At 41.4% G+C, this 27,761-nt stretch overlaps 1 protein-coding gene across 8 annotated transcripts in view; it reads right to left on the reverse strand.

Annotated features, from left to right (window-relative positions):
• Fam13b (family with sequence similarity 13 member B) overlaps positions 1–27,761 on the reverse strand; it is a 65,425-nt gene that overhangs the window by 3,894 nt on the left and 33,770 nt on the right. For 5 of the 8 annotated variants that reach the window (XM_059245879.1, XM_059245876.1, XM_059245880.1 and 2 more), the window contains exons 8-21: positions 26,159–26,285; positions 23,111–23,175; positions 20,873–20,921; positions 19,981–20,128; positions 17,239–17,304; positions 15,635–15,845; positions 11,914–12,043; positions 11,268–11,349; positions 8,530–8,759; positions 5,392–5,475; positions 5,058–5,153; positions 2,468–2,551; positions 2,212–2,375; positions 425–526 (exon numbers count right to left, since the gene is read on the reverse strand). In XM_059245879.1, coding sequence (XP_059101862.1) covers positions 425–526; positions 2,212–2,375; positions 2,468–2,551; positions 5,058–5,153; positions 5,392–5,475; positions 8,530–8,759; positions 11,268–11,349; positions 11,914–12,043; positions 15,635–15,845; positions 17,239–17,304; positions 19,981–20,128; positions 20,873–20,921; positions 23,111–23,175; positions 26,159–26,285 — 1,638 coding nt within the window. The remainder of the gene's footprint in view (positions 1–424; positions 527–2,211; positions 2,376–2,467; positions 2,552–5,057; positions 5,154–5,391; positions 5,476–8,529; positions 8,760–11,267; positions 11,350–11,913; positions 12,044–15,634; positions 15,846–17,238; positions 17,305–19,980; positions 20,129–20,872; positions 20,922–23,110; positions 23,176–26,158; positions 26,286–27,761) is intronic. The other 3 variants (XM_059245881.1, XM_059245882.1, XM_059245883.1) reach the window with 3 other exon arrangements.

Consider the following 27,761-nt stretch of genomic DNA (forward strand, 5'->3'; position numbering starts at 1 on the left):
TCTGAGCCAGCCTGATCTACTGTTAGTCCAGGACAGACCTTGCCTCAAATATATATATATATATAATTTTGTGTTTTGCAGTGCTGGGGATGAAACCCCAGGGCCTTGTACATGCTAAGCAAATGCTCTTGCACCAAGCTATAGCCTTAGAGTTAAAAATAACATTTCAGGGCTAATATCCTATAAGCAATGTGTCTGTAACTCTTCCTTAGTGTGTGGGAGCATGAAAGCATATGTGCTGACACGCGTGCAGAGATCAGAAGACACCTTTTAGGAGCTGGTTCTTTTCTTCCCCCATGTAGGTCTTGGGGATCAAACTGGAAGCCTCTGTACCTGTGTTTCTAATCCCATGTATTCCATTATCTTAACATACATTTTGTGAATTAAAGAAGAAAGATGTCAACATCTACAATGCTTAACAAACCTTCCATTTTGCTGATAAAATGTTTCTTCAAATTCCCGTAATGTTTTACGTAGTTTCTTTTTCTCAGCTCTGGCTTTCCAAAGCTGTTCCAGTAATTCAGGCCTAAAATTAAAATGGAAGCAGAACATTACTAAAGGGTACAGTTTCTTCATTATATTAACAGTGCTTCTAACCCTTGCTGTAGCTGATTGGCTTTCACAGAAACATACCAATGTCTACACTCCACTACACATCAATTAAATCACAAAGTTGTTCTGGGGCTGTGGGAACTGCTCAGTTGATAAAGTGCTTGCTACCCAACCCTGAGGAACCCGCACTTGATCCTCAGAGCCCACATAAAACCTCTGGGCCTGCCGGGCGGTGGTGGCGCACGCCTTTAATCCCAGCACTCGGGAGGCAGAGCCAGGCGGACCTCTGTGAGTTCGAGGCCAGCCTGGGCTACCAAGTGAGTTCCAGGAAAGGCGCAAAGCTACACAGAGAAACCCTGTCTCGGAAAAAAAAAACAAAACAAAAAACCTCTGGGCGCAGTGATGTGCACCCATAATCCCAGTTCTTCAAAGAGCCCTGGCCAACCAGTATGTAGGCAGTGATAACAGTGATAAGTTCAATTCCTAGCACCCACATGGTGGTTCAAAACTATCTACAACTCTAGTCCCAGAGACCTGAAGCCCTCTCCTGGCCTTCAGGGGGCACCAGCCACACACATGTTGCAGAAACATCCATGCATATAAAACTATGTAAAAATGAATGGGTGCTAGAGAAATGGCTCATTAGTTAATGAACACATACTGCTCTTGCAGAAGACCTGAGTTTGGTTTCCAGCACCCATGTATGAGGCAGCTCAAATCAGCTTGTAACTCCACATCAAGGGGTCACAATGCACTCTTCTGACCTCCAGAGGCACTCAACACATGTGCACAAATCCATAAAAAGATACCCATAATTAAAATGAAATCTTAAAAAAGTACAAAAACACATGTGTCTTTTTTAAAAAGGAGGATGGCTCTTAAAGACAAACAACAAGTTTGTCTTCTGACTTACACACAAGTGCACATGAACACATACACACACACCTCTTAGTTAATTTTAAGGTGAAATAAGGGTTGAGAACCATTGTCATAAATCCATCTAAAGATAAGCAGGCCAATAAAAAACAGGCAAGTTCTCAGTTGGTTCCTGTAACTGTTGTAAGTTGAGTACAATCTTTTAATTGAAATATTTAATAAAGAAATAGGAACCACAAACTGGGGAGATGAGCTCAGCAAGTCAGGCTTGATGTATCAGCTTGACCCTGAAACCCCTATGAAAAGGCAAACACGGTTCCCCACATCTGTAACTCCAGCACTCTTACAGCAATGCAAGGTGGAGAGCCAGCACAACACAGCAAGAGAGAACATGCCTTCAACAAGGCAGAGGGGGAGAAGCAACACTCAAGGTTGTCTTCCCACACACATACACACACACAAAGTGGCAAAGGGTACCCTCTCACACAGTTTAAAACCAAGTAAAATGAGGCCTGGAGATAAGAGTACTTACCTTCCACACACAAAACCCTGGGTTCAATCCACAGCACTACCACCAACAGCCCCCCACACACACACACACAAAAAGGGAAGGAAACAGGAACTACAATCTGTATTTGTAAATCATTCTTATAAAAGTATCTCACACAAGCAATTTTTGGTAAATCTCTTAATAGTAATCCCCTCCAAGCTGTTTATACTGCGTATCTTGATATGTAAGTTTTATTATGAAATAAGCTAAAAATCACAAGCCTGAGTACTTACATAGAAGCCGCCCGAGTACTTGATAAGCGGAGATCCCGAGCTAGTTTTTCTTGATTTTCTTCAGCATCAGATTCTGAGTTTTCCAAAAATGACTGTGTATGTACAGCTGTTTTCAAGATGTCACTTAACTCAGAAGACAGACTGACACCATCTTCTTCTTCTTCCTAACATGATAACCAAGCAGAGCGACACAGGCCATGACTTCCGACTTTCTTGTCAGCAATGTAATTAGGGAATGACTTTTCTATACAATTACCTTGATTTCTTCAAAAAAATGAGCTGTTTCTCCTTCTATGATTGGCTGTAACATCTGACCCCGGCGCTTCGTGGAGGGAGACCCCTGTAACAACCGGCAACACCTCATTTTATATTTCATAGATTTCAAGTAGTTAGTGCTGCTTCACATTCCTATCACGTTACATTTAGCTAATAGAGGCACTCAGTCCCCAGCAGCCCCCGGAAAAACCAAGCAAACAAAACTCAAAACAGAGAAACTAAACAGAAAATCAGTTAAGATAAAAAATAAATAAATAAAACAGAAAGTGCATAAAAACATGGAGTGCATTTTCTGTTGGCCAACTACTTTTTTGGTTTTCATTGTTTTTCTTTCTTTCGTTCTTTCTTTTTTTTTGAAAGAGCAAGAACACTAAGCTGGGGTGGTTAGGAGGGTGGAGAAGATCTGGGAGGCTGAGGGAGGGGAGAATACAAACAAAATATATTGTCTGAAAAACTTCTCAATAAAAATGAAATATATAGGGGGCTGGAGAGATGGCTCAGAGGTTAAGAGCACTGGCTGCTCTTCCAGAGGTCCTGAGTTCAATTCCCAGCAACCATATGGTGGCTTACAACCATCTTTAATGAGATCTGGTGCCTTCTTCTGGCAAGCAGTCATACATGCTGTATACATAATAAATCTTTTTCAAAAAAAAAAAAAATTGTGTATATACACACACACACACACACAAAGTATTTCCAAAATCTTTTTTTTTTTTTAAAGATTTATTTATTTATTATGTACACAGAAGAGGGTGCCAGATCTCATTACAGATGGTTGTGAGCCACCATGTGGGTGCTGGGAATTGAACTCAGGACCTCTAGAAGAGCAGTCGGTGCTCTTAACCTCTGAGCCATCTCTTCAGCCCTCTAAAATCTTAAAGCAATCTGTTAAAATGTGAGTTCTTTAATAGCTTCACTTTTCTTAATTTTATTTTATGATACAGTAAGGGTAATAACTGACAGATTCACAAAAGTGTGATGTACAGATGATAACGGTCAGCCTGTTGTCTGAGATAGTTTCACTATGTAGCACAGGCTGGATATGTGGATTATGAGATCCTCCTACCTCTCAACCCTCTCATATATTATGATTACAGGCATGTGCCACCACACCCAGCTCAACTATCTTTATTTTGGAGTCTGAGGACTCCATCAGACTCTTCTTTAGAACCAATACTAAACTAAACCAAATCCTAAGATATTGTCCATCCTACCATGCAAGGTAATCATTATACTACTTAACCTAGCACATCCTAGCACTCCCCATTTTTAAGACAATTTGAAGACAGGGTCATGCTAAGTTGCTGTAGCTGGCATCAAACAAACTTACAATCCTCCAGGAATAGTGCTGTGACTTTTATCTAAGTATTATAGATTTCATTTTTCTTCATGTTGGCATGCTCACTGTCCCAGCTACTCAGATGGCTGGGGCTAAAAGATCACATGAGCTCACAACTCAAAACCACCTGAGACAACACAGCAAGACCCCATTTTAAAGTAAGTTTTGTTCTGTTTTTTAATGTACACCAATACAGGTAAGCATTATTTAAGGTATTTTATGTCATTTGTTTTGTGTGTGTGAGAGAGAGAAAAGAGTGTGGATGTACCACAGCATGTGTGTCAAGATCAGGTCAGACTTGATGGCAAGCACCTTTACCTGCTAAGCTATCTCTCTGGCCCTGTGAATTAGCATTATTTAATTTAATTTATTTAGTTTGGTTTTTTGAGACAGGGTTTCTGTGTAGCCCTGGCTGTCCTGGAACTCCCTACCTATGTAGACCAGGCTGGCCTAGAACTCAGAGATCGCCTGCCCGAGTGCTAGGATTGAAGGCCTGTGCAGACAGACACCTGGGAGTTGGCATTATCTTGATAGGTTCTTTTTTTAGCAAGATGGTTCAGCCTTACTGCCAAGCTTAACAACTTTGAGTTCAAACCCTAGGAACCTGAGTAGTAGGAGAGAACTGACTCCCTCAAATCTGTCCTCTGAGCCCCACACTCTTACCAAGGCACACATTTACATGAGTAAGTGTTTCAAACCCATTTCTATTAGAATGCAACCAGAGGTACACTTTCATGGTGGTCATCACAAAAGCATCCCAAGACAAGAAGTAGAGACTAGGCGAGGAGTAGCCCATACAAGAACTACTTCTGCCATGTCTGTAGGAAATCTGCACACAGCAGCACTACCTGGAGCTGTGTCATATTCTAATTTGTGTGTTGTTTGTCAAGATTTAGTGCCATACGCCTCTAAGTCCTTACCAAGGTGCCTAGCAAACAGTCATCGGCATTTCTATCCTTTAAAATTCATAATCTCAACAATTTTTCAGCCTTGGCATATATGTCTCAAGAATACTCAAAGTTCTTCTTGTTTCATCTTCCCCTTTCTTTTCTTAAATATACTTTGGCAAAATGAACTGAAGAAATACTTGGGCGAGGCATGGCAATGCCTGCCTATAATTACACAACTCAAGAGTCCTGCTTGATTGAGCTAGTGAGTTCCAAGCCAGTTTTGGCTACAAGTGAGACTCTGTCTTTAAAAACAAAACCAAACATTTGTTTGCTTTACTTACAAGGACAGGAGTAATGCTAGCTCTTGTCAGCATCTGTTTTACAAGCCTGTATCTATCATAGAGAGGCTTAACAATGTGCCTTTCTTCCCTGGTCACCTGAAGCCAAAAAAAAAAAAAAAAAAAGTGAAGCCAAGTAACCTTACTATCAGAAACCTAGATATCAAAAACAGGCAGTATGACTCCCTCACCCCAAATGTAATTTTTTAAGTAGGTGATCTCCCAGCTCTAGCAAGCAAGGCTGGACAAAAGCAGCCTCGAAGAACACAGATCCCCAACAGGACCCATGCTCCTCTGTAAAGGGAAAAAGCAAAGCATCTTAGCAAGGAGGAATTACCGGCCTTCCGTGTTGACTTTCATAGTAAAGCAGGCTTTTCTGCAGAGATGTCTTCTCTTCTATCAAATGATCTTTAGTCATTTTCTAGAATGGGGGGAAGGGGAAAAGTACTGGTGTCATTATTCTCCTCACTCCCACAGTGTAATTAGGTGAAAGAGCAGACGGTCAACAAAACATAGGCTAATGAACTCTTTGATGATAGACTTGCAGCAAAATTTTTCAGACTCTTATACAATTCAAACCTCCCTAGTATGTCAATGAATGTCTTTTTTTTGTTTTGTTTTGTTTTTTTCGAGACAGGGTTTCTCTGTGTAGCTTTGCGCCTTTCCTGGGACTCACTCTGTAGCCCAGGCTGGCCTCGAACTCACAGAGATCCGCCTGGCTCTGCCTCCCGAGTGCCGGGATTAAAGGCATGCGCCACCACTGCCCGGCGAATACCTTTTTTTAAGGCTTAATTTTATATTTTGTATAAGTTATGAATGCTGGTTTGGGTACCTTAGCCACCTCGTGTTCAATATCCCAATATAGAAATCAGTAATACTCCATTCTTCCTCAAAGGAGTAAATTCATCCATGTAAAAGCACTTATAACAGTGTCTAGCTGGCACACAGGAAACTTTCCTAACTGCTTGATATTTTATAATGTTACAAAGTCTTCCAATCGTAACTATGGGCAGAAAGCTGGCTCAGCCTGTCTAAAAGACTTGCCCAGAAGCCTGAGGGCCTCAGTTTAATCCAAATCAATCTGCAGAGCACATGGCAGGAGAGGACTCCTGAAAGTTGTTCTCAGGCTTCCCTGTGTACGCTGTGGCATGCACACCTGCACACGCACACCTGCACACGCACACCTGCACATGCACCTGCACACACACACAAAGAAAGAAAGAAAAGACTAGTGTACACAGGCAAGGCATTGTGGTCAGAGGCCTATAATCCCGGCATTTGAGAGGCAACAGCAGGAAGTCAGGTTCAATGTGGCCCGCAAGATGACAGTCTTTCTCAGACACCAACGACTGCTGATGGTATTCAGTGGCACATGAGCCCAGCCTGTGCAAGGGCCCCTGGATTCAACTGGCACCAAAAGTAGATGGATGGATGGATGGGTGGATGGATGGATGGGTGGGTGGACGGATGGATGATAAATAGTAGACAGACATACAGACAAATGAGGCACCAAAGAAAAAGACTAGTGGAGACAGACACACATTTCAACACATACACAGATTTTATGACCCAGTATCTCTACTCTAAGGAAACCCCTTAACAATGTAAAGATCCTAGAGAACGTTAAAAAATGTCAATTTCCAACCTCTATTCTATGATCCATGTTTCCCTCTGTATGGGTAGACATGTTCTTTACAGTGTAATACATCCATCTTTTTTTTGTTTGTTTGTTTGTTTGTTTGTTTTCCGAGACAGGGTTTCTCTGTGTAGCTTTGCGCCTTTTCCTGGGACTCACTTGGTAGCCCAGGCTGGCCTCGAACTCACAGAGATCCGCCTGCCTCTGCCTCCCGATTAAAGGCATGCGCCACCACCGCCGGCAATACATCCATCTTATCTTTTACTATTCTGAATGGCAGAGCAGGCAGAACTCCCTACATGTGTTTTGGAAGAGTGTTACTTTTTGGAAGAGTGTTACTCCGAGGGCGTGTCTGAGGTACAAATTCTCCATCAGAGTTTCTGTGTTTTGCATCTAAATTCCAGACCTTTCCTTTTGTCCCACAGACTCATCCATTATCTCAATGAACCAATGTTCCACAAGATACCCTTCAACTAGACCAAATAAATTCTACCTATTTCCAGGAATGGCTAACAGTTCTTAGTCTCTTACCAGAGGAACTGAGAGATTACAAACAACTGACTGGACAGTCGCCCCTATAACAAATACCACTTCAGATTATATTCATGCAGTAGGCACTAACGGAGTGCATACTCTATAAAATACTATCCTTTGACTTCCAAGTTTGAACCTTAAATCTAGGATTGTAAATTTGAATCAAGCTAATGCAACCAAATCACTTGCAGCAGGAGGAGACTTGTAAGAACCAGACAAAGCTGAAGGAGGGATAGACTGACTAAGTCAGCCCGTTCAAGGGAAATAGACTCAAATACTTATATCATGAGGGAGGTGTACTCTGTTGCCAGTGTGTCTGGGTTCACCGCGACATGGACAAAACGTCACCTGAGACGATCTCCCCAGTAATCTCACCTCACATATGACTTGGTTACCAAGCACTCTGCCTGACTGCCTCACAGAAGGCAATATGGAGTGCTGGGCCTACGTGCAGGTGCAGTGAGCTCTTGTCTTGAGCAAGTAAGGCAGACACAGGGAAGGAAACTAGACTTTGGCCTCCATGTGCATGTGAATCCACATGTACCTATACTATCCATAAGAGTAATGGGTCCTAAAAAAATGCAATTCATGAAATCCTGCTAACAGTTAGATCACTTGTGTTTTTGTTGTTAGTTGTTATTTTATTTTTTTAAACAGAGTGTCATGTGGCCCAGGCTGGGCTCAAACTCACTATATAGCTGAACTCCCAAACCCCCTGCCTTCAATTCTCTAGTACTTGGATTACAGATATGTGCCACCATGCCAGGCTTTTCAGTGATATTTTTTCTTTTTTGTTTTTGTTTTTTCAAGACAGGGTTTCTCTGTGTAGCCCTGGCTATCCTAGAACTCTGTAGACCAGGCTGGTCTTGAATTTAGACATCCATCTGCCTCTGCCTCTCAAGTGCTGGGATTAAAGGCATGTTCCACAACCGCCTGGCAAGATAATATTTTTTTAATGGCTAATATCACAACTATATTTCTTATAGGATTGTTGAAAAAAACCAAGTGGTAGAACCCACCTAGCTTATGCCAGATACCCACAGGCTAATACCAAGAACTCAGTACACACAGCTACCATTCAAACCATTTTATACTCTACTCAGCCATTTTATACTCTACACATTCATCTTGCCAACAATCTGCAACATGCATTAATACACAGCATGCTAGGATTTAAAAGCATAGTTTGAAATGGCAAATCTGAAGGTAGAGAAGTCAGGCTACCCAGTTCTCCCCCCTGCTGTGCTAGTTACTTTGTTTCAAGCGTTCTAAAGGTACCCCAGGCAGACCACAGCTCAGCACTACCTTGATATCCTCGGGAAGGTGACGCTCAGCACGGTTTTCCTTTAATCGTTTTGTAATAAGTTCCAGAGTAGCTTCCTTAGATGGCTTCCTCTCCTTCTGAATGCCTCTGGGCTCCCCTTCACTCTCGTCATCTTCATGGTCCAGAGAAGAGCCAAAACTTTTTGGAAGAGTGTTACTCCGAGGGCGTGTCTGAGGTACAAATTCTCCATCAGAGTTTCTGTGTTTTGCATCTGAATTCCAGAAGAGGATTAAGAATTAAAACATACAGGCTCACATATTTCAAAGCCCCACATTTACCATACAGTATGCACACAGCAAGAGAACTATTCTACTTGTCCTTTAAACAATATTCACAAGCAGCCCACCGCAAAGCACGATACTTTGATAAGCACCAAAGAGAAGTAAACAAACAGATGCTTTCATGGAGTACATACTGCTTTTCAAGGAGGGGAAAACCATTTTACTAATAGTTTCAGTTATTTCAAAAATGCTAAGTGTTATGAAGAAGATAAAAAGAAGAGACTGGGGAAATGGTTCAGTTGGAAAAGTGTTTGCTGTGCATGTCCAAGGACTTGAGTTCAGATCTCCAGCACTCACGGTAAAAACCAGGGCAGAGACGGGATGCAAACCCATAAGCCCAGCCCAGGGAAAGTAGAAATGGGAGGAACTCTGAGGCTTGCTGCCCAGCATTCAGTGAACTCCAGGTTCAATTAGAGACCCTGTCTTAAAAATCTGAGCATGAGCTGGGCGTGGTGGCAACACACCTTTAATCTCAGCACTAGGGAAGCAAAGGCAGGTGAATCTCTGTGAGTTCAAGGCCAGCCTGTTCTACATGGGGAGTTCCAGGACAGCCAGGACTCCATAGAGATACCTTGTCTCAAACAAACAAAACTGACTTTTTACTATTGAGGAAGGTATTTGACACTGAACTCTAGCCTGCACACAACTAAGGGATAAAAGTGGTGGGAGTCCCAGTGCTAAAGAGTGTGCTTTGTGGAGGAAGAATACTGGATGGGATCAACAAAGAAGGCCTCTGTCACTGGGCTGTGGTGGCACATGCCTTTAATCCCAGCACTTGGGAGGCCAGCCTGATCTAGAGTTCTGGGATAGCCAAGGTTCCACAGAGAAACCGTGTCTGGGGGAAATAAAAACAAAACCCACAATATCAAAGAAAGCCTCTCTGACTGGTGTCATTCTAGCTGAATATGGAATGAATAGGGCATTCCACATTTAACTAGACCAAGCAGGAAGACTAAGGGGGGAAAAGCATTTGTGTCCAATAGAGGCAATAGCCTGATCAAAAGCCCTAAATTTTTCCAAGTTTGTGAACGGAAAAATGAGACATTAACATGATAAAAATCTACAAAGAGCAGTGTGTACAGGCTCCTAAGAGGCATGGTATAGAGTTTAGACTTAGAGTAAATCTAAGTAGAAAGGGAAACCCAATGGAAGAATACAATAAAAGAGTAACAATACTCTTAAAAGACAATTCTGGTCTGTGCAGAGGATGACAGCAGAAGGGGGAGAAAACTGGAATATGAGGGTATTTAATCAATTGAATGGGAACAATCAACGGCTGGAAAGTGGTTCAAATAAGGAAACGCTTTCAGAACTAGAAAAGGAAATAGTCCTTTAAAAAAGAGCCTCACAGAAATGACCTTAACCACAAAACTGAAGCCTACAACAGCAGGAACAGTGTCTCAAATCTTAAGAGTTATGAAAATTTCCACCAAGTTCAAATGAATAAAGCAAAGCAATGGTCCAAACTGTCAATCTTTTTCTCACACAGGTAACTTTTAAAGGAGTGGTAATTATTAAAGCATGCTCAGTTAACACAGAATAAATAGAACTTAACTATATTAACACTATACTAACATCTAAAAAACCTGGCATAATTTATGGCTTAGGAAAAATTTACAACTTACCAGTTAATTTTTATAGTTTCAAAAATTCAATAAGCCTAGGGACTAGAGATGGAACACAGGGCCTCACAGATGGTAGGCAAGTACTCTACCACTGAGTAATATTTATTCCCAGCTCCTAATTATATTGTCTTAGATAAAATTTTACCCCTACCCATGCACAAAGATCTTAATGAAATACCTACCAAAACCCAAAGCAGTTCAATATTTAGAATATATTTCAGATAAACTGTATAGGATCAGTGCACCTATGAATATAATCTAGGGTATCTTTCAAAAGAGTAATACTCATACAAACAAAGAAAAGACATTGAAAAGAACATAGCACAAAGATTCCCATTTATTTTATTTTTATTTTTTGGTTTTTCGAGACAGGGTTTCTCTGTGTAGCTTTGGAGTCTATCCTGGAACTCACTTTGTAGACCTGGCTGGCCTCGAACTCACAGAGATCCGCCTGCCTCTGCCTCTAGAGTGCTGGGATTAAAGGCATGTGCCACAACCACCCGCATTAAGATTCCCATTTCTTAATACGCATTACTGGCCTTAACAATAAAAGGAAATCTATTTTTTTCCAGAAAAAGTTCCAAAATAGCCAAAATAGATTTTATTATTATTATTATTCAAGACAGGGTTTCTCTGTATAGCCCAAGCTGTCCTAGAACTTGCTCTGTAAGACTAGGCTGGCCTCGAACTCGGAGGAGTTGGGATTAAGGGCATGCACCAGTTCCAAGATTTAAAATGATCAAATTTATAACTACATTTTTTATAGATTTATGTTTTAAAGACGTAAATTTTCCACAAAATGTAGATTCATACCTTTAATCTGCTTCCGCAACTTTGTAAGCTCTGTCATCCATTTTAATACCTTCGGATTGGCTGCAATGTCACTGTAGGAGGGCTACAGTTATGGAGAAAGATCACTGACGTTTGTAATATACAATAGTTACGTTAATTCATTCCCCATAGCATTTTACAGTTCCCAGAACATAAATTTCATTCAATTCTCACTTTAATTTGATATCAAGCTTCTCACGGTCAGACAACTAGAAGGAGCCAGGTTTGAAGGTAGGTGTTTCATCCCTAGGCATTCGACTCTTTACATACAGGTTCTAACTATTATCTAATTATTAAAAACACGTGCTTTCTTCATTTCCTCCCTCCCCTTTGTTACTTGTGGTTTATGTCAGAGCAGAACTCTGATCTGTTCATGTAAATTTAGTTTAAGAATTCTAAGAACTGTTTGCACATGAGAACATAAAAACACGCTGGTACAACGTTAAGAACGCTGTCACAGAAATCAAGACGGACTAAGGACCCGCTGGCTCTCAGGTGTCCACAATTACTCCTTTCCCTAGCATCTCAGGTGTGTTCTGAGGAAAGCGCTGGAGCACCTGTTCTAAGACCCTCCTCTCTCGGCTCTAATAAGAACTTGAGCTTGTTCTAGGCAGTGCTACAAACTTACCTTGCTATTTCTTTCCCTTTCAAATTGCTCCTCAAATTGTCTGATTTTTTTCTGAAGTTTCTTGACCAACTGATAAGGTGTTCTGTCTTCTCTTTTCTCATCTTTTGAACTAAAGGATGACCTTCGAATTCTGAATTAAAACAACAGGCCAACACGGTGTGTTAAATTTTCAAGTGTCAACGTGGCATTACTTATTGTCCTGATGTGTTACTATTAGTGAGGGTATCTTAAAAGTGAAGGGAGGGCCAGCGCCAAGGCTCAGCAGTTTCCCCTCTGATCTCCATATAAGCACTGTGGCATGAGCATGGAATACAATAATAATGATAATAATAATTTTAAGTGAAATTAAATCCCTAATACTAAAGAACAGCCAATAAATAAATTAGCTATCACATGTGGTAACAAAAAGAGTCTTAGGCTGGAGAGATGAATCAGCAGTTAAGAGCACTGGCTACTCTTCTAAGAGGTCCCAGGTTCAGTTCCTAGCACCCACGTGGTAGCTTACAACTATCTGTAATTCCAATCTCAGGGGATCTGACCCCTCTGGTCTCTGCAAGCACTGTACTCACATGCACAAACCCACACACAGAAAAACACATATACACATAATTAAAATTAGGGCGGGCAATACAAAATGTATTTAAATGATCAAGATTTCTTATTGACTCTCTGAATGTCAGTGTAGGCAACTTAATCCAGCCTGCCAGATGTCAGTGTAGTATGTTACTGGGAACCCTGTGAAAAGGTTTGTATTGTTTACTATTATTGTTGATGTTGTATGTATGGGTGTTTTGCCTGTGTTTTGTTATACCCATACATCACTGTGTGCCTAGTGTCCTTGGAAACCAGAAGAGAGCATCAGATCCCCAGGAACTGGAGTTACAGATGGTTGTGAGCCACCATGTGGGTGTTGGGAACTGAGCCTGGGTCCTCTGCAAGAGCAGCCAGTACTCTTAACCACTGAGCCAAGTCCCAACCCCAGAGAATTATAGTTGAGAATACTAGTTGGAAGGAGGGAAGGGGTGTTGCACACACACTCTCCCAGAGATTAAAAACCTGTGTTTACATTCAGTGCTGAGAATAAAAACCTTCCAAAAGAGGGACACCACAGGGATAGGAAGCCACGCAAACCATGTAGCTCCCAGGAAAGCCTTCAAATCCTATCTTGCACTTCTGAACTTCACCAATGCTAACACAGTTCACTATCTTGAATTCCAAATACTGTCTCCACAGTAAAGCGGTGAGTAACTTCTAAAACTACTACACAGGGGCTAGCAAGATGGCTTAGCAGGTACAGCACTTGCTGCTCAAACCTAATGATTTGAGTTTGATATCCGTAACCCACAAGAGCTGGAGGCATTCTCTCTCTCTTCTCTGTTTCTCTCTCCTCTCCTCTCTCTCTGTTTCTCTCTCCTCTCCTCTCCTCTCCTCTCTCCTCTCTCTCTCTCTCTGTGTCTCTCACGCATACATGCACACATGCATGAAATAATAACTTGGGGGGGGTGTTTCTGTGATAAGGTTTCTCTATATAACAGCCCTGGCTGTCCTGGAACTTGCTCTGTAGACTAGGCCTCGAACTCAGAGATCCACCAGCCTCTGCCTCCCAAGTGCTGGGATTAAACACGTGCACCATCACCACCTGGTGCGGTAATAAATTTTTAAAAATATCATAGAGTCTTCAAGGGAATCTCTGTAAGTTCAAGGGCAGCCTGGTCTACAAAGTGAGTTCCAGGACAGCCAGAACTACATAGAGAGACCCTGTCTCAAATGAATAAATGAAATTTTTTAAAATTTAAATTATTTTTAATTATATGTGTGTGTCTGTCTGTATGGGAGTGCACCAGTGCCCATGACAGGTAGAGGCAGCAGACCCTCCTGAAGCCTGAGACAGGTAGTTGTAAGCTGCCTGACATGGGTGCTGAAACTGGCCTTTGGTCCTTTGCAGAGCAGTACATGTGCTCCAGCCCTACAAAAAGCAAACAAAAAAATGGTACTGTTGAATCATTTCCTATTTAGTATCACTTACAATGATGTTTGCTTGCTGCATTTTTCCTACAAAAAAATATCCAAAACTGTTTCCTAATATTAGAGCATTTGGAAGTATACAAAGTCTATGTTAGCTGTTTGCTTTTTTAAGTTTTGTGTATGGGGGTTAGGGGGTATGCACAAGAGTTCGGGTGCCTTCAGAGGCCAGAGGGACCAGATCCTCCTGGAGATGGAGTTCCAAGTGGTTGTGAGCCACCTGATGTGAGTGCTGAAGATGGAACTTGGGTCCTCTGCAAGAGCAGTATGCTGGAGTGGCATTTGCTCCGTCCATGACCTTGGGCTATACAGCCCAAAGGAGGGTCCCATGCCCCTTCTCCCTGCTCCTGCCTGGATTTGCTCCCGGTCAGATCAGAGGACTATTTCAGCTGTCTATGCCATTCTGTCTACTTGAGTGTATTTCCTCCATTTATATCTTAATAAATCCTGTTACCCATTTAATAGACTCATGTGGATTGATCATGATGGTATGCTTGTAAGTCACCAAGCCATCTTTGCAGCCCAATGTGTACATGTGAGTGCAGGTGCCTATGGAGGCCACAAGAGGCACAGGGTCCCCTGAAGCTGGAGTTACACAATATGGGTGCTGTAAGTGCTCTTAACCCCAATCCATCTCTCTTGTCACCCCCCACCTCAATGTTGGCTTTTAAAATGATGAAACTCTTTTCAATGTTATTAAACAAAAGAAATTTTCTAATAACAAAATACATGTAAATCAGAATCTTAGGCCTTAGGATGTAGCTCAGTCAGTATAGTAAGCATATCTAGGGAGCCTTGTGTTTGATCCTCAACACCATAAAAACTGACTACAAAGTTGTTCTCACTTTCACACAAAGAATCCCCCTCCCCAACACATCATACACATGATATAATACATTCTAAACTCATCTGAACAACAGTAACTGGAGCCTTCATTTTCAACAGCAGAGTTAACCTGTCAATCATGAAGGACAAGCTGCAATATCAAGGACACCTGCTAGTAAGGCACAGAAGACCACCTGCTGCTCTTTCCTCTACGACTTCATGAGCTGAAAAAGCATTACAGCTTCAATCTGGAAGGCAGACACTGCTGAACCAAATGAATGAAGGCATCAGACTACAGCAGAGACAATGTCCCCTTTTTCACGAGTTTTCCCTATGCAGCCTCTGTCAGCTTAGACATTTCTGAGATTTTGCTGTTGTTTTCCTTTTGTAATCTTTTCTCTGCCCCTGCCTCTCTCTCTCACGCACACAGAAAGAGAGTATGGAGGTCAGAGTTGACTTGGCAGCAGGCACCCTGGTCACTCAGTGTATGTCAGCTCCTTCTGGGAAGAAGGTGCAGTCTATGATGCTGAAGAGGATGCCAAGACCACAGTCCCCCTCCTGCTTCCTTGACAGCTGAGGAACCCAATAAAAATGAAGTTTCAATTAGAACACTGGGAACTAGTCAGCTTCTTTCCTTTCAGAGTTCTACATTCCAATTACAAATGAATAGATGAATGAGGACTAAACCATGAAGAAATGCCCACAGTCTTAACAGATCACCCGAGTACTACATAAACCTCAATAAACTCAAAATGCAACAGCAAGAGAATTACAGAACATGCTTTAGGAATAGGGGCAGCGGCTTTAAACAATAGGCCTGGAAGCATCTGTGTACAGAATGAGAACTGCCTCTCAAATACGTGCTATCACACACCTAGTGAAGGAAAGCGCCTTAGATGAAAAGTCCAACGCTTCTGGATCATGTAGGAAACGCTGGCTTTGTCCAAAGTCTAAACTACGATGTGATAATACTGGAGGGCAGTCCTCTCCCAGGGGATGGTGAGTCATCCTTGCAGCCTGTGGGGACAGCTGAGCTTCTCCAGACTCCGAGTCCTCCTGCCAAGACTTAAATGCAGGAAACGGCTCTGTGAAACAAACACAAGGGCGAGATATGGGAGTCTTGAGTCTACAACATTGTATAGTGGGTTCATTATATATGAAAACATCAAAGCAAGAGATACTAGCATATTCATAATGCCTGCTGGGGTTTAAAATTATCCAAGCTTCATTCGTCATATCCTCTCATTAAGAGATTCACCTTAAATGCCTGAACCCAGTAACAAAGCAAGAACACTATTAAGTTTCTTAAATTTAATTCTAAAGATGTTATTTAACATAATCCTAACTCAATATTCTAAAGACATTACACAGAAAAACATTTTTTCAAATACAAGTCTTTACTTAGAAACAGTGAACACTCACTCACTAGGCATATGAACTCTCTATCAGATAGTGGCTGGTATGTTAAAATATGAAAGTTTTCCCCACACTACACAGAACTAAGAAACAGAATGAACACTCTAAGAATTCTAATATTTAGAGTGAGGAGTCAACTTATCCTGTTCACAATATGTTAAATAACATGAAATAAACATAAACTGTTGACAATAAAATAGTGGTAGTTACTTTTCTGTTATGGGGTTTCTAAGATATACACACACACACACACACACACACACACACACACACACACACACTTACTTAAATTCCCACAACCGTACTTCAGTGAGAACAAAACAGTGCTGGTTCTCCTTAAGCACATTTTTCTGACTACAGTGATCCTGTATCTTTCCACTGAAGCCATGTTAATATAACTTATGTATCTTCTCATACACACCATCTACAAATCTAAGCCAAATATAGCATGAACTTTAAGCATCACTGGATTACGGGAAAGGAGAGGCTTCCTAGCTATAAATTAGACTTTAAAACTAAAATTTTGAATCTTGATATACATTAGACTTTAAAACTAAAATTTTGAATCTTGATGATATAGCTATTGTAAAAGCAAAAACTAATGCAATAATGGATTAACAATATCAAAATTTAAAAAGTTGTCATTTTCTTTAGACAATAATCAAGACAACCACTTCAGTAATTTAGTTTAATGTTATGTATTAGCCACTTAAAGCATTATTTTTTAACAGTTTTTTAGAAAATAATTTAGCTTGCTTTTGACGTCTAGATCAATTTGGTGACTAAAAGTTGGGTAACAAGTATGTAATCCCACAATAAACTCAGCAATACAGTGATTTCAGAGCAACCCTTGTACCTGTGTCCCAGCAAATACACTAATAATGAACAATTTATGAGAAATTGCCATGTTTTAAGAGAAAAATATTGACAAAAACATTTTTTTCTTAGTTTTTAAACACAAAAGTTTTCCTAAAATTTGGGGACAGCAGGAGAAGGGCTAACGACAAGACAAAGCAAGTGAACCACACAAAGGAAAGACTAACTATGGTGAGCCATACTTACCCTCCCCATCTCTCTGCAGATGCATTGTTTTGAAATCAATGAGGGGGAAAGTGATAAGGCATGACGCTAATAAAATGGAAAAAATGGCAAAAAATACTAAAGTGAACACACAGCACAGGCAGAACAAACCATACACATAACACAAAGCCAAGGATACCAAAACCATTTCCCTAAGACCAGTTAGGCATTCTGCTCAAAAACATTGTTCAAAGAAATGACTACTGACCACACTGTAGCAGACATACATTTCTATTTCAGCAAGGCAAACCCAAAAGTGACTGTTAATCTCAGACACAGGATGAAGAACCGAACCATCTTAGCCAAGTACACTTTGAAGACTGACAGAAAGAAACAACTCCCTTAAAAGGCTGAGGGTATCATTATGTGATGGAGTGCTTCTTGGCATCTTCAAGGCTCTAGGTTCAATCCCCAGGACCAACAAGAGAAAAGAAACAAACAAAACTCTCCCTTTGTTCAGGCTTTATACTTCCTAAAAGACTACTACTATATTTCATCCCAGAGACAGCAGCAGAAAGACGGAGGGAAAGATGATGGCCACCGCCATTAAGACTTTGAACGGCTGCCACCAATTCATATTGGTTGTGGCAGACAAATGCAACCTGCTTGCTGACTGTCTTCTGCCAACTACCCTTTGAGCTGGGCCCCAATTTGTGGAGTCATCCCCATTCCTCTACTACAGTCACATCAAACAAACAAAATATGTCTATAGATTTCAAAGTATACAAGGTCTAAAGAAATTTAGTATCTTAAGTTTTTGTTGTTGTTTTTAATATTCCAACACCTAATTGCAGAAAATCAATATTCACAGTTGTGGCAAAGTTAGACCAACATGACTAATGTTAGGCAGTTCACTCACCTACCCACTAGCATTGAGTTTCTGAAGGTCTCCGATCCCCTTCTGGAAGAGACCTACATGGATTTATCCCGACTGTGAGCAGGAGGGTAACGAGGCAGCCCTGGCATTGGAAAGCAGACCTGCTCCTCCTCCTTTCACAAGCTCCAGGTGGATTCCGACAGAGGGAAACCAGCACTGGGCTTTCTTTGAGAACCTCCAGAAAGCTGGAGCTAGAGACACCCGTCTCTCCAACAATGGAAACCGCTCACTCTCGCAGGTTTAACTCAGGGTCAGAGCCTCCAGTCGGAGATCCTAAGTGGTTATTTATTTGCATCTCCTACCAGAAGAGACAAAAGTGCTTCATCGTATCCTACCCTCTTGTTCAGGGACTCCTTTCCTACCAAAGTTCCCAAGGGTGCTCTTTTAGCCACTGTTCCTTTCCAGTAACAGACGTGCTCTTCACCGCCACCAGTAGGCTAACATCTCCTAACTCAAGGGAGCTTCTTTATTAATTCTAGAAGTTCTGAATAAGTCAAGCAGACACCAACCTCCTGATTTAGTTTAAGTTAGGGCTCACAATCAGAGATCTAGAACTCGGGTGGGGAGGATCACACTAAAATTGGCTCAGACAAGGATTTGGTAGGACGTTTTAAAATGCCCAGACTTGAGACTGAAGACTAAGAACAACGAAATCTACACTGAAACTGTGGTCAGTTGGCAGAAGGAACTCGGGCACTGGCACTGTCCCTTCGGGTACCACCACTGTACGTCACCAAATAACCTGTCAAGAGACAATCCCAGGTCCCTAGGCACATCAACAGAAACTGGGCTCAAAGTCCTGAGTTGTCTCACTTTCTCTTTATAAGGATGGTTCATGACTCAGATTCCTGGATCCGAACTGGTTGCTTGTCCTTCCCCCTTGGCCAACATTGAGAGTTGATAAATACAGCAGAGGTAAATGAGTATCTGCAGACCACTGACAGAGTCCACCATTAACACTCACTGCACCTGCTTTCTGTTATTCATCCATTTCACTAGCCGTCTTCTTTTTACGGACTCCAAAGTAAACTGTAGATTCTAGTATTTTTCCAAGAAAAAACTTTAATGTATAAATAATTCACTAAGTCCAATATTTGTTTACAATTTATGGTTTTTCTTAATGTAAAACCTTTAGCAAAAATTCAGTGTACATTTGCTAAATTTAAAAAATAATTATGCCCATATTGCTTGTTAAATTTAAACTTCATTCCTTTGTACAAATGTTAGGGTCTCCCCCCAAATACTTTTGTAATCTACAGTACAATCTTTGCTTAGAAGTACCCTTAAAGAATTAAAAAATAAAAAGCTATTACTGATGATTGTAAGAAAAAGTAGCTAAACATCCTATTTAAACTGGTAAAAGCACCAAAACTCTAATACACTGAACTTTCAAAGAACAAATGATGGTATCTGATTTAATAATTAACCAAGTCCATTCTAGGGTGATTTTTATTTTTAACCAATTTTGATTTTTCTTTGAGAGAAGTGCCTTGGGGAGGGGCGCTGAGATGGTCTCAGGATATAGCTCAGGCTGGTCTTAAAACTCACAATCCTCCTTCTCTCCCAGATGCTGGATTATAGGCATGTACCATCATGCCCAGCAGCAGCATGCTTTCTCAGAGCTAATCATATAGTTATATTCTACTCATGAAAGAGCTGCTCTACTATTATACTTGAGAAAACAAAACAAAATCCAAAGACAAAAACAACAAGCTTCATTTGTTTTCAAGAGAGAACAGAGCAGGATGACAAGCATTGTCCAGAAGAGGCAGGAGTCTTGTCACTGCTCTGGGTTACTTCAGTTACAAATAAAGGGGTTGGGAAATTGTCATGGTGAGTAAAATTACCTTCCCATTTATCACCATCAGAAACATTCTTCAGATCTAAATGTGCAATCTGTATACATGCTGCTTCTCCTTGAACACCAACACTCTGACTGTCGGTTACTTCTGATTCAGTGTTGGCATTCAAATCATGTATCTTGCTACTGGAATCCTGCATTTTAAAATAAAGAATGCATTTCATAACCATGACACTTTTCACAACTGGCTCAGAGACAATCAGCACACAATATGTATTTTTCATTACCTTATTGTGCCAACAAAGCCAACTGTCCCATTTCTCTGTGTGTGTGTGGGTGTGTGTGTGTGTGTGTGTGTGTGTGAATGTTTCGCGTGCACCTATGCTATGTATGTGCACCACATGTGTGCCTTGTGCCCAAGGAGGCCAGAAGATGGCATCAGATCCCCTGAGACTGGAGGTACAGAGGGTTTGAACTGCCGTGTGGGTGCTGGAAGAGGAGTCAGTGTTGCTGCTGTTGTTGTTTTAGGTTTGTTAGTTTATGTATTTTATATATATGAGTGCTTTGTTGGCTTGTATGTCTACACACCAGAAGACAGCATCAGATCCCACTACAGATGGTTGTGAGCCACCATGTGATTGCTGGGAATTGAATTCAGGACCTCTGGAAGAGCAGCCAGAGCAGCCCATCTCTTCAGCTCCAAGCAAACTATTCAAATGCAAATTTGCATTTTATAATGTCTTACTAGGAAACCAAATTTGGATCTCAAATTTAGGAAAGTACTTTCATAACCCACAATCTTGTAACCACATTAACTGATACTTAACTATAACATACATGACTCCTTTCAGCTTATCCAATGCAAGAGTTAGAGGCCAGATATAATAACTGATACATTAATCTAAGCAACAGAACTATAACATAAAGATAGTTCTTACCAGAATCAAGTGCGGCAATTTATCACTGTCACATAACAAATACTCCTTCCTAAAAACACAAGTAGAGTTATTAGCATATGAAAACTAAAAAGGTTACTTTTATTACTTCTTACCTAGATTCTTCTCCTCCCCAATACAGTTAGCATTTAAAATGGGAGAGGAAAGTGACCTCAGGGCATATGCCCATTCTTTGGAGCCCTATATCTGAAAATCACACAATACTGAAAAGATCCACAGACTCACTTCAGGTTTAGAAAAATTAAATAATACTCTCTACCACTCGCTCCCCACATAAAAACACCCCCAAAAGAAAAATCTTTATGAAAGGAAAATTAAAAACCGCAATATAGAAGCCAGTAAGAACTGATGCATATTAGAAAAGGAATCCATAAAGTAAGGACTAGTTTTAACCCACTCTTCTCTCCATGCAAAGACTTACAAAGGTTTGGCTCTGTCCCTTAAGGCTGTGCACTATCACAGGAGGTTACTGTAACTCAACAAGTTTACTGCTTCTTAGACCCTCACCACAAAACCTAACATACAACATTAAAAAAAAAACAAACACAACTTCATACACCTTTGAGTTCCCCAGAAAATGAACCCCTATGTAAGAACAATATTCTAAGTTGTCACAAATGACCTCTACCTCTTTGGCCAGTCAACAAAGCATTTGTTATTAATAGGGTAAGCTATCAATATGCCCACAGTGGAAATGCTCCTCAAAGAGATCTATGTCAATTTATAATACATAGACTTAAGTGCTACTTTTAAGTGGTCATAATAGTGATGAACACTTGGAAGACAAGCCTTGACTTAAAGAAGCTATCTCCTTGTAAGTATCTTATCTTTGGTGGCCTGAGAAACTGAATTCTCTGACAAGCTTTTTTTGGGGGAAGGGGAGGAGCCAAGACAGTTTCTCTGTGTAGACCTGGTTGTCATGTAACTCTCTCTGTAGACCAGGCTGGCCTCAAACTCAAGAGATCTGCCTGCCTCTGCCTCCTGAGTGCTGGGATTAAAGGTGTGCACCATCACTGCTTCAAGGCTTTCTTTTATTTAGGGTCAGAGTAAATGGTAGGATAAGTTACACTCACTCTCAAAGACCTAATTATCTAAATCTGAAAAACATAAGTATTAACCATGCAAAATGCAATCCACCTAACCAAAGTACTCTGGATCTACAACAAGTTTGCTAACCTAGACATGAGTTGAACAGTAAAGAGCTTTCCAAAAAGACTGGGTCCTCACTAAATGGATACTTATTGTTCTACCATATCCCGATGTCATCATTCTGGGGATGCCTGTTAATCTTATATCTTCAGCCCATAGCTCCAAAACTCCCTGGGCTGGAAGAAGATCAGTCCTGCCTCCTGAAAGGAAGCACAAGGAGCTCCCTAAGCAGGAAATCTGTGGACCTTCAGAGTATGAGGACACTCCAGAGACACGGCTCCAAAGAATTTACTTACCCTCCAACAACAGGTTCCTGCTCACAACTAAGATACAACAGCATTAACAAAACTTTACCTGACCAACAGGCTATCAGCAAATCAGTATCGCTCTATCAGAGCCCGCATTATTGGTCGTTTTCAGAGATCAAGTCACCTTTGCTAAGAATGTTAGGATACACTTCTTGGCAGCCTCTGAAAGACTGGTGTAAAGGGCAGCAAGACCTGAGTGACTGGAAAAGCCTCCTATGGCTGATTAAAACACTCCGCCAAAGCTTTTCCTCAAAGGGACTGTATCTGTGGAGACTACATTTGGTGGATCTCACTATCTCAGACATCTTGCAGGGATGGGGTGAACAAGCACCACATGGGCAAGATTATCCTTGGACACAGTAAGGATGAGCAGCAGGAACGAAAAATATCCCATACTCATCCATTTTAGTATTTCATCAACTTTTGGTTGGCTGCCACAGTTCCCAAACTATCAGCTCACTGACAGGTCTATTGACAGTACTGATAAATTCTAATTGTTCTATAAATCAAGTTTTTGTCATCTCTAAGAAGGCTGTGTTCTCTCTGAATATATATTCATAACTAATGTTCGTCTGCAGCTGGGAAGCTAAATACTGGTCGCTATTAATATACTCTAACCTACCATTAAAATAAGAAGCCTGGTTTTCTTAAGATTAACTGTGGGCTCTAATGGACATTCACCCAAAGTTTTCAACCAAAATTCTGTGAAAAGGTTCCAATTCTCCAAATGACTGACTTATCAGCAACAATAGAAAGGGCTTACCTCTCAGGACAGCCGTCCTCACTGTCACCGTGGTCACTACAAGGCTCTAACAGTATACCTACAGACTGACAAAGAACACCACCACTGTTTACCAGTCCCAACACTCACAGTACAGACAGCTGCAATCAAGACAATAGATTACAAATCAGCAAACACTCCTCCTCCACTACTCCAACAGTCTGTAGGAACTGGCAGTTTCTGTACACAAAGTTGATATATACTTACAAGGCCCTTGTTTTTCTGTCTCCTTGTAAGCAATAATCACTAGTATCTTCTTTCCTTAGAATTCTCTCCTTCAAAAATTATGGTGCTGGTTCTGGAGTAGAGCATTGTCTAGCAGAGGAAGGGCTCTGGCTTGGGTACATTTGAAATAACTTCTTTCTATACAGGGGCCACTTGAGTCTCAGAAGCACAGAACCACCTACTTTTCAATGAGTTTACAAATAAAAAATGATCCAAGAGAACCAGGTGTGTTGGCACAAGCCTATAATCCCAACACTCAAGAGCAGAGGTGGTAAGACTCAAGCTCTGAGCTGCTCCCGGGCTACAGACCAGCCTAAGCTACGTGAAGGAACAAGTCTTGGAAGTACAATCTAATCCTCTTCAATATTACTACAATGTGTATACACATTTTCGTGCTCTTGATCATCTTTAACACCAACAAACACTTCAATTCCTAGACTCTTCTTAAATTGTTCTACTCCTATTAGGATGCGTTTGCGTGTGCACACATGCCACAGCACACGTGTAAAGATCAGAGGACAACTTTCAGGAACTGGCTCTCTCCTTCCAGTGTGGGTTCTGTGGACTGAACTCAACTGAACAGGCTTGTGTGGCAAGCACTTTTATCCACTGACCATCCTGCCAACTCTTTAGAAGCTACCATGCATGTGTCCAGTTTTGTTTGGTATGAAAAGTGTCTGTCTATCTGAAAAAACTGAATCTCCATGAGGCTGAACTGTTTCCTACTCTCCAATTCAATCTTCAGCAGCATATTGAATACAAAAGCAAGTATGAGAATCCAACTATCCTCTAGGCAGGCATTAATAATATAAACACAAAACAATGCAACCTCCCAAATTAACACACTTAATGAGAACAACTGTTTATTTAAAAATAAAAAGTGGCCGGGCGGTGGTGGCACATGCCTTTAATCCCAACACTCGGGAGGCAGAGGCAGGAGGATCTCTGTGAGTTCGAGGCCAGCCTGGTCTACAGAGCGAGATCCAGGACAGGCTCCAAAACTACACAGAGAAACCCTGTCTGGAAAAACAAACAATAAACCAACAAACATGGCTCAGGTGCTGCTTTTATACTTTGTTTTTCTTTTAGACCTAGGTTCAAATCCAGGTATGTCCTGGACCGCTGACATACAGACCCAGCTTCTAGGTTTGTACTTCGAAGTATTTCTTTAAAACAACTATGCCAGTGGCTTATGCAGCACAACCAACAGTTCAGCCATTCTCAAAAGTGTTCCCGGGTTTCCTATAGTTGCAGATCTTGACCAGAGCGTTCTGAACGTGCCGTACAGCACAGGCCTCTCAGACGTTACTGAGCTGATTGTTTTAGACAGTGACAAACGAGGAAACAAGCACCACCCTTTGTATCAGAACATCTCGCACATGAGGCATCTTCATTTGTACCCCATCTCCTCCGCCAGGCAGAGAACGGTGTTTCTATGACTCTGCCCTAATGGAACTAAATCCTTTGGATGGCTCAAATGCCTCTTCCTGGTCATCTCCTACACACCTATCCTCGATTCTCGACACCAGTGCTAGATAAACCATCTTTAGAGATTCACTGTTTCCTCCAATTCCCACCTGTACTTGAGGTATAATTCATTAAGCTTGTTTATTTCATCTTTTGTGTCTTGTTGCCAGGCATGGTGGCCCATTCCTTTAATCCCAGCAATTCAGGAAGGAAAGAAAAGTAAACTGATCTCTGTGAGTTCAAGGCCAGCCTGGTCTACATAGCAAGTTCCAGGCCAGCCAGGGTATATATTGAGAGGCTAGAGAGACAGTCAGCAGTTAAGAGCACTGCTGCTCTCTCAGGAGGGTCTGGGGACAATCCCCAGACCCCACATGGCAGCTCACAATTTTTACTCCCTTCCCAGGAGTTCCAATGCCTCCTCTTTTGGCCTCTGGGCCTCTACTAAGCACACCATGTGGTACATGCAAAACACCGATACCCCTAAGAAGTTTACAATAAAAAAAAGTTTTCATTTAAATCTGTCTTTTGTTACAGGAGTCTATTTTCAACTAAGAACTGCAAAGGGAAAAGAGGTAAAAAAAAATTTTACTATATTATGTTCTTCAAAAGTACTAAGAAATACAGAAAGCTTTGAAACTAATAAAGCTCAACCACAATACCACTAGCTACCTCAGCTGGAGTCATAAAACTTCCTTCCCAGAAATACTTTTAAAATGTGTTTGATGCTGGACATGAAGGCACACACCTTTAATCCCCGTACGAGGGGGGGGGGGGGGAGCAGCCTGGTCTATGTAGAGTTCCATGCCAGCCAGGGCTATACAGTAAGACCCTGTCTAAAACAAAAAGGCCCTTGGCATGGGGGATGGCTAATTGGGTACAAGTGCTTGCCACATAAACTCGAGGAGTTGAGTTTAAATCCCAAACCCATGTAAAGCGCAGCAGTACAAATCTGCCATCCCAGTGCCTACAGCAAAACCGGCTAGAGGACAAGTTGATCCTCCGAAGCTCCTGGGCCAAACAGCCTGGTGTATACAGGAACAAAACAACACACCGTCTCAAACAAGACTGAATGCCAAGATTAGCACCAAGGGTTGCCTTCTGACCTCCACACAGGTACCATGGCATGCATAAGCTTGCACTCACAAACAAACATACACAAAAGATTAAAAATAATAAAAATAAGGTGCTTTATGCTTCCTCTCTACCTAACATGATTCCTAAATTCTACAGAGAATGTATACAAGAGAGACAAGTATGTTAGCAAAATTGCTCAACTATAACTTCTGCTGTCAAAGGAACACATGGGACAATTAGAACGATGCTTCTAGCATTTCTTACCTGATTATTTTTCTGACCCTCAAATATAAGATCTTGCTGCATGACTTCATTATCTGCAGTCGTCCCAGCCACAGGGTTTGAACACTTTACGTTACCATCACTGGCAGTAGCAGCAGCAGCATCAACCCTAGTAAGTTTTTAAAAAAAAATCAGATCAGGCCTTTGAAACAATTGAGTAACAATCATGACCTGTGTTGGGTGTGGTGGCCAAGTCTGTAATCCTGGCATGTGGGAGATGAAGGCAGGAAGTTCAAGAGTTCAAGGTAACCCTAGGCTACACAAAAGAGTGTGGGGCCAGCCTGGACTACATGCATTTCAAAGCAAATAAATAATTCATAAATCTTCACTTATAGGCGGGTCCTACCATGTAGTCCAGCTGACCTCAAACTGGCAATCTTCTTGCCTCAACTTCCTGGAAGCTGAGATAGAGGCAGCTCCTCTTCGCTGTCAGGCCCACTGGACATCATCCTGAGCTCTGCCTGACAGAAGCTGGTAGAGAAGCTGGCTCTGTATGAGGAGCCTGCACCTGCTACATCCAGGCTCTGTCTGGAGTATCTACAAATACTTTCAGCTCAGCTTTCTGTATACTATCAAGCTGGTTAACAGAATGTTTACTTATTAAAGAAAACACATCTTCATAAATACATATATATTTTCCCTTGCTGAGTTACATTAAATCTGCTATGTGTTTTTATTCTTCTTTGAATGTTATTAACAGACCTTGTAAGAATTCTCATAAGCAAAAATACTATGCTCAATTTCCTTTATAAATACACACTCCTACATATAATACTGCTTGTCCTAGTTAAATACAAGCTTAGTACTGGACACCATCACAAATACCTTATCAGATACAACAGCAGTAGCTTTCTATGGTAAAATTTCCAAGTTACATAGTTCTAAACACATGGACTTTTGATTAGATAACACTACCAGTGATGGAACAGAGTCCTCTCCAGTGGTGAAAATGAGAGCAATGCCTGAACTAGGGACACAAGGTTTCAGGATCAAATGCTACAGAATTCCTTTGTCTAGTTCTGTGTCATCTTTCTCCCACTTTCCTCCTCCGATACCATGTGCTCTCTTCCTACCTGGCCCACACCCTGCCTATGGGCATTGCTCTACAGCCAAGGCTCAAGGGGAGAACATGACAGCACATTTGAGGAATTCTGCTATAGCCAGAAGAGAATGACCAAAGGAATATTACCCAAGAGACAAAGTCAGGTGGGGCAGTTGCCGGTAAGGTGGGGCAGATTAGTTATATAGACTCTATCGTCCATTTGAGAATTCTGTTTATTATAAATAAAACGGGATGATACTAGAGAGTTAAAGGAATGAAATGATCTGGGGATTTTGTCGCTAAGATTTATCTTTAGAGCTGAAGAATTGCCTCAGTAGCTAAAAGCACTGGTCACTCTTCTAGAGGACCTTGGTTCATTCCCAGCACTGACATGATAGCTCACAACCAACTGTAACTCCAATCCCAGGGAATCCAATGCCTTCTTCGGACTTTCCAGCACCCAGGCCAGGCAGTTTACAAAAGCCTCAGAACTCCAGCTCAAGGAAAGCCCATCTCTCTTGTCCTCCACAGGCACTGCATTCA

Source organism: Peromyscus eremicus, chromosome 19 (genome assembly GCF_949786415.1).
Source record: "Peromyscus eremicus chromosome 19, PerEre_H2_v1, whole genome shotgun sequence".
In the NCBI taxonomy this organism is placed as follows: Eukaryota; Metazoa; Chordata; class Mammalia; order Rodentia; family Cricetidae; genus Peromyscus; species Peromyscus eremicus.